The sequence below is a fragment of the Dromiciops gliroides genome, chromosome 2 (genome assembly GCF_019393635.1).
Source record: "Dromiciops gliroides isolate mDroGli1 chromosome 2, mDroGli1.pri, whole genome shotgun sequence".
Taxonomy (NCBI): Eukaryota; Metazoa; Chordata; class Mammalia; order Microbiotheria; family Microbiotheriidae; genus Dromiciops; species Dromiciops gliroides.
In genome coordinates this window covers 321653244-321660858 of record NC_057862.1, presented here as the reverse complement: position 1 = coordinate 321660858, position 7615 = coordinate 321653244, and the positions used below count along the sequence as shown (strand labels likewise).

The window sequence follows — 7615 nt, the reverse complement described above, 5'->3', positions numbered from 1 at the left end:
ACACCAACACAAAGGGAGCCTCAAAGAAAGTTGTTTGGACAGAAAAGCCTGTGCAGAATTACCCTCAAGCTCCCCTTCCATGTTCTTTCCCTAAAGAAAATGTGATATCCCTATCTTTTATATGGGAATTTGTACATATGTATAAAATTGGTATGGCCTTAATGCCACAGTTAATAAGGACCTGTTTGGCAGCACATCAAGCAACTGCTTCCTTAATGCAACATTTTTACTTACAACTAAACTCTTAACTTGTATGATTCCACCCTGTTTTTTTGCATGAACTCACAACAAAAGTAATGGTAGATATTTTTTTGGCTTGAAAAAATATATTTCTGCAATTTTAAAACGGAATGTAAGATTTCTGTGGTACATGTATTTAAAAATGTATTTATTGAACCAGCTGTATACCCCCATCCATGCTGATTCCAACAAAAGAAATTAAAAAATACAAGTTTTCTGAAATTTCCTCTGAGTCGATTGTTTGGACTTACAATTATTTACTAATCTTTAATAGCTAGGGCTAGTGGGGGCTGGGAAGATAAACACATTCAGAACTAGATGAACTAGAATGGACCTGAGATGACCTGAGACATACAAGACTGGAAGATTGGGGGGGATGGGAGGTTTGCTGAGGGTGTAGGGAAATACATGGTCCAAGATCCTATACAATTCTCAGGTTCTATGATTCATAAGTAGGAAAGTCAGGTCCAGATCAATTAAACCTAGGGAGGGCAAATAACCTAAGTAGCCAAGTGATTCCAAATAACTCACTTAAAAAAAAAAAGATAACTAGAAAATTTCCTAATTAGGCATTAGGGTTCCCTCTATACTTCATTTTAAATTTTCAATTTAAGTGCTAAGAGCCCATGCCTTGCCTTTCCCCCTACACATATTACTGGGAAATTCTCAAGTTGCCTTTCCTTACATAAGCATCACAAATTCAAAGATAGGTTTAATTTCCTGTTTTTCCTCCCAGTTATCTTTACTTCCTCTCCCCTCATAAAGAAAAATAATCCAGGAGGCAGAGATGAGAAAGAAGGAATCTAACTCAGGCTTCTAAAACTCACTTGCCCAGCACTGAGCATAATACCTACCACAGTAGACAGTTAATGCTTATTAACTCATTCCACCAAATGAATCTTGTCAAATAGGTCAACCCCCAAGTTGCATTTTTCCCAAAGTTTATTATTATAGCCAAGAACCTTAGACTCAAAACTCAGGCCTAGACACTAGTTCCAGTGTTAGTCACTAAAATTTCCTCTAAGTTATATTCACTACCACTTTAGGCCCATAATACCCCCATTGGTTTAGGAAAAAAAAAATTGGTTTTAAATGATCTTTAAAGTTCTTTCCAACTTTGACATTTTACCCAAGGTGCCCATCAGCTTTGCTGCTTTCTACCATACACTTTTTACATTTTTCATTCCGTTTGTTCTCTTAACTACACACCACCACCCCACCTTTTTATTTTGTTGGCTTCACTAATCTCTAATGACACAATGGAACACAAACTGCAAATTCTACAAAGGTATTCAAAAAAGTTCACATGGCTAGAATGTGAGTTGTTCGGCCATAACTCACAAAAATCGAAGTGTAGAGTGAATGCCCAGTAACAAATCCAATTATTGGTTCCTAAATGTTATTTTAATTCCATCTTTTATTTTTTTTAATTATTTTTTAGTGAGGCAATTGGGGTTAAGTGACTTGCCCAGGGTCACACAGCTAGTAAGTGTTAAGTGTCTGAGGTCGGATTTGAATGCAGGTACTCCTGAATCCAGGGCCGGTGCTCTATCCACTTGCACCACCTAGCTGGCCCCTTAATTCCATCTTTCAAACATTTTGTTGACAAAACTTGTTTTTGAGGGCCTACTAACTTTTAACAGAAAACAAGCCTCCTCCTACCTGCACCCCCAATCTTTTAACATTGCTGTTTTTCTTTTAAAGATTCACATACCTCTGCAACAAGTGGGTGGTTCTACCTACTGGAGCCAAATTCAAATTCTGGCTTTTTTTTTTTTTGGAGGGGCAACAAGGGTTGTCTGACACTTATTTTTATAGTAAAAATCTCACCTCCTGAAGTTCAATTGTTCATCATTATTTCACTATTTTGCAGGGTTTTACAAAGCATCATAAGTACAACAGAGATGTGGGTTCTATGTTTCAGAAAATAGATTTGAGGGACTACAATGATTTTCTTTCATCCCGAATACTGCACTTTTAACCTACTCTGATTATTCTACATAAATGAATAACTTGAATGGTTTCATGACCCCATTTGGGGTTTTCCTGGCAAAGATATTATACTAAAGAGGTTTGCCATTTTCTTTTCCAGCTCCTTTTACAGATGAGCAAATTAACTTAAACAGGGTTAGCAAACAGGGTTAAAAGTGACTGGCCCAGAGTCACACATCCAGTCATCCAGTCTGAAGCCGCATTTTAAGTAATGAAAATTGAGTCTTACTGATTCCAAGCACAGTGCTCTATCCACTCACTGTGCCACCTAGGTGATGTATTCAATTAATGATATTTATTTCCCTATTAACTATAGTCTCCAGTATTCTAAAACTTTTACTAGGTCAGGTAAACAGGCAATGGTACACCAGCTTTATATACTTAAGATCATAAAATGAAGGAGCTAAAAAGGATGATAATCTTATAGTTACAACCCCCTCATTTTACAAATCAGAAAACAAGTACAGAGATGTGATTTATCTATCCAATGTCATATAGTTAACTAGCATAAGAAATAAAGTCCCACATTCATATGGAATACTGAACTAATAAAAATGGTCACTGATAATCTACTTCAGAAAAAAATCAAAGGTTCTAATGTACAGGACAAAATACCACATTAAAAAATAGACTAATTAGAAAACAGTGGTTATTATTTACTAATTAGCTATTCTTGCCCATGTGTTTAAAATAGCGTGCAACAAAATATTTTATTTGTAAATCAAGTTTCAGACAAACTCCATTTTGTGGCAAAACTTTATGTAGCCCCTTCTGCAACCCACCCAATCCACAAGGGCCTAAGAAAAGAAAACAAATAAATATAACTTCATCTCAGACATGCTGACAGGCAACTCTGGAATAAGTCACATTTCTGTACCCCTCAAATTCTTATTAATAAAATTAAATTGACGGGGCAACTAGGTGGCACAATGGATGGAGCACCAGCCCTGGAGTCAGGAGGACCTGAGTTCAAATCCAGCCTCAGACACTTGACACTTACTAGCTGTGTGACCCTGGGCAAGTCACAACCCCAATTGCCTCACTAAAATTTAAAAAAAAATTTAATTGACCAAAAAAGAAAATTCTTTATTAAAAATTCACCATTAGGATTAATGTTATTATGTGTATATATGTATATATAACCTATATCAGATTACCTGCTGTCTAGGGGAGGAGGGAGGGAGGGAGAAAAATTTGAAATTGTAAAGCTTGTATAAACAAAAGTTGAGAACTATCTTTACATGTAACGGAAAAAAATAAAATACTTTTATAATTTAAAAAAAAAATCACCATCACTTACTTATCCTATGCTATGAACCCTCTAATTCAACAGAAGGCTATCAAGTCAGAATCCTTTAACAAACACAAGCAAGGGGTAAAGCCCAGATTAACAAAATGACTAAAAATTTCGAGACTCAAAACCTCTAAGTCCAATATCAAAAAGATAAAGGAAAAATAATCAAGAGTCCTTACCTTGCTAACCAAGCTAAAGATCATTTTCTAGTTGCTTTTCTCTCTACAATTCAATTGATTTCCTTTTTTTTTTTTTTTCCAATTCAACTGATTTTCAAAGGATATGTCATGGTATAATGAAGCACCACATTTTGCTAGGTATGATTTTAAAGTTCTCCCCACAATCCAACATTTAGATATTTCCCAACACTCATACCCTTAGCCTGCTCTCTTACAGCATCAGGAAGTTCACACTTCACAAACTCACACTCTCCCCCTTTCAAGTCCTAGAGGTGGGGAAGAGGGCAGAGAAGCAGCAGAGCTGGCTCCATGGATAGGAAAGGTGTTTGAGGGAAGATTAATCCCAAGATCCATGTAATGGGTAATGGGGGTTAGGGACCCAACTCCTCTTTTACTGCCAACTTTAAAACTCAGTACACCATGACAGTAAGCCAAGAGCAAAAAAAGGAAAAAAAAAACTGTAAACAATGGCATCTGGATTCTGGGATTATGAATTATCCACTGATATCAAGCTTTAATTTATATTCAAATAGTAATTCAACAAATGTCATATATTTGCTGCACTGTATGTTGTATGAAATACTAAGACTATTAGCCTAAGGGGAAAAAAGTACAGTGAAAAACCCTAACAGGGTTTGAACATATCTAATGTACCTGTCATCTCTATAACCCAAAATAGTTTCAATTTTCAAGTGCAAATACATAAACATTTAGCTTATCAATTCCTTATAGTTGATTTCACTAATTCTTGAACAGTTTTCATTCCTTTACTAGCATTGTGAAATTATTTAGCTTCATAATCAAATCCTCCCTGTATCCTCCCTTCCTTTCCTGATAGCTGCTCCCAGGCCCTTTAATTTGTTGGCCTTCTTTGGACATGTTTTAGCTAGTCAATATCCTTCCTTAAATACAGTGCCTAGAAGAGAAAAGGTTTGAAAAAGGCAGTAGACAAGGTTAACAGCGCCTTCATTCTAGACACTATATTAATGCGATTTTACTAAAACTTTTTTCAGGTAGAAGTAGCAACAGTTTACCTATTTCATGTTTTTTAAACACGTGAGATTCTGAATTTATCTTAACAGATTCAGTCCCATCATTCTGGTCTGCAAAGATCTTTCCGCACTTAAGCTTCATGTCATCTGTAAATTTTATAAGTATTTCTGCCTTTTATCTAAGTTAATAATGAAAACGGGGGATGACAAAACAATCTCCTGAGGAGATTGGAGAGCTCCCCTTTCCACTTAGAGTTCAATCAATTAACCACTACTCTTTGGATATGATTGTTCAACCAAATTTCCAAATACAAACTGTATACCAACAACCAATTTATAACACAATCTAATAGTTTCAAAATAAAGTGAACTTTTCCAATCCCCTTACAAGGTAGGAAAATATGTAGATTCCCCTCCCCCTAAAAAAGATCCCCTGAAAACTATTTAGGATTGAAAATAGCTTTGCTGTATGGGCAAATAACAGAGAGAAATCAAAGCTAGGTTTCACAAGCATGTAAATAAAATCCTACATAAACCTCCCTACACCAACTATATCACAATACACAATTAGTTCTTAAATGAACCTTCCATCCTAAAACTTTTTAAAGAATTCACACTTTGAAAATAATACCTACACACTAATAAAAGAATCGCTTAAGACAAATGCATCAGGCAGCTATGAATTTCTGTGATGGCTAGCCAGAACTCCAGCACAAGGTTTTCAAATTCCTTCTAATATGCTGTAACTATGGACCAGATATTGGTCATGACTAATTGATAAGATGACTAATTTTAGGCCTAAAGATAAAAATCATCTCTCTTCCAATCAAGAGTGCCTCAAAAGCATTCCAGTTTAAATTGTTCTTCTGTATACCGTTAAGGACCCAGTAGTTAAGTGAGAACACTTGATAAAATATTATAATGTAGATGATGTTTTAAGGTGAAAAGAATGTAACAAACATGTCAGGGAAAAATTCCCACATACTCTGAACCTGCAAAGCAAATCTAGATGTTTTTATTTTTTATTTATTTTTAAACAATTTGCCAAAACTGGAATGAGAGATAAATAGAAGGCACAACAATTTTGCTGTTTTTTTGTTTTGTTTTGTTTTTTTACAAATACAAACTAAAACATGAAAAAAAACTCCCTACTTCAATAAAAAAATTTTTCCACAAATTCAGGAAAAGCGTTTTAAAGAGTTGAATTCTACACATTTAAAACCTATCCCACAATCCAAAATTCCAAGTGGTAAAAACAGTAGTTTAGAATTCATTTTTGTGTGATCACGTATCAAAAGCAAAAAAAAGTTCTGTGAATACCCTTTATTCCATTTTTTAACCATGCCACAGAGAAAAGTGTGACTGTCAATTTTTCCAGTGGCAATAACTCCAAACCAGAGAGTAGTCAAGGCTGTCAATAAACTGGGGTTTTTTCCTGCCCTCAAAAAGTTTGTCAAATCCTGGGTTTCTGACAGATTCTTGGAACACGTGGAAAAGGAAAAAGAAAATTATTCCAATATCAGTTATAAAGCAAACTATATAGTCCTTTGGGATAAAACCGCTGTTGTAAAAAAAAAAAAAGAAGAAGAAAAAAATCTAGTCCGTATATTTGAGGTGAGCAAGGAATTTCAGGATTTTTTCTTCTTTTAAAATTGACTTTTCCTAAAATATTGTTCCACAAAACTGGAATTGGGGACAAGGACTTAGAGGGGCAGCGGGAAATGAAAACAGCACACACACACAAAAAAACCATTAACACACAAAAAAAAAAAGGGCCTGAAAATTGAATCAAACGTAGGCAGTCTATATAACAGGCTAGGGTCACATTCCAAGATACCCAAGGCTGAAATTCACAATGCTGCAGGAGCAAAGGTTTGTGCCATCATGTGAAGATCTGTGTGCTGAATTCATTGACGTTGACCAATCCCCCTTCCAGCTCCAAATCCTGGTTTCTGAGACATTCCTCCACGGGGAGGTCCTCTTATTCCACCACCTAGCCCACTGCGTGGGCCTCCTGGTCCACGTGGTCTGTTATCTCGACGATCACCTTCTCTGGCAGCTCGTGTCTTCTTTTCCTCAACATTCAAACGCACCTCACCTCTGAACATGATGGGCTGTAAAAGTTAAAGATTTCTACAATTACAGTTCCTGAATACCACCAAACACTGAAAATGTAAGTTGGACAAAAATGCAACACCTTTGTTCTAAAAGTTGATTTATATTATAAGCTTGTTGTTTGGCATTCAGAACATAGAAACAAAAGCGAGTATGCTAAGAACAATGCTACTGGACACTCATACAACATTTTATAATTTTCAAGGTACTTCTGTTTGGTTTCTAGGCTAGCCTTAAAAAGCCTTTATCTCAGGATACATGTTCTCCTACCAGCTTCCACTAAAGGCAGGGTACTCTCTAACTCTATTAAGAGTTTGGGAAAAAAACATGAAAAAAAAAAAAGAAAAAAAAGAGTTTGGAGTTATGTAATAATAGAACAAACACTGAGCTATTAAGGATAAGAAACATTAAGCTTCTGAAAGGCTATTAACTAATTTGTTTTAACATACAAATGGGAAAAGTTAAAAAGAAGCCTGATTCAGTCATTTAGTAGATATAAAACTGAGAGACTGAAGGGGGAAGGAAAAGAAATTCCTAATACTTAAAGCTAATTCCTAATACTTAAAGCGTGCTTTGACACAAAGTTTCAAGTGGAAGCTAGATGATCATTTGCCAAGGATCTTTTAGAGAAAATTCAAGCTTACATCATCTTTAAGGTCCCTTCCAATTCTAGGATTCTACTATTTTTTTTAGAAACTATTTACCAAGTGCCGCTAGCTATGTAGACAAAGCAGTGTGCTAGGTACCAGATAATAAAGATAAGTAATGAAGACACTACTGCTGTATTGCCAGGGCCTTACAAT

The 7615-nt window shown here is 35.6% G+C and overlaps 1 protein-coding gene across 2 annotated transcripts in view; it reads right to left on the bottom strand.

Moving 5' to 3' along the window:
* Positions 1 to 4180: 4180 nt before the first annotated feature.
* G3BP1 (G3BP stress granule assembly factor 1) overlaps positions 4181 to 7615 on the bottom strand; it is a 39259-nt gene continuing 35824 nt past the window's right edge. For both annotated transcript variants that reach the window (XM_043986962.1, XM_043986963.1), the window contains exon 12: positions 4181 to 6811. In XM_043986962.1, coding sequence (XP_043842897.1) covers positions 6605 to 6811 — 207 coding nt within the window. In that variant the 3' untranslated portion in view covers positions 4181 to 6604. The remainder of the gene's footprint in view (positions 6812 to 7615) is intronic.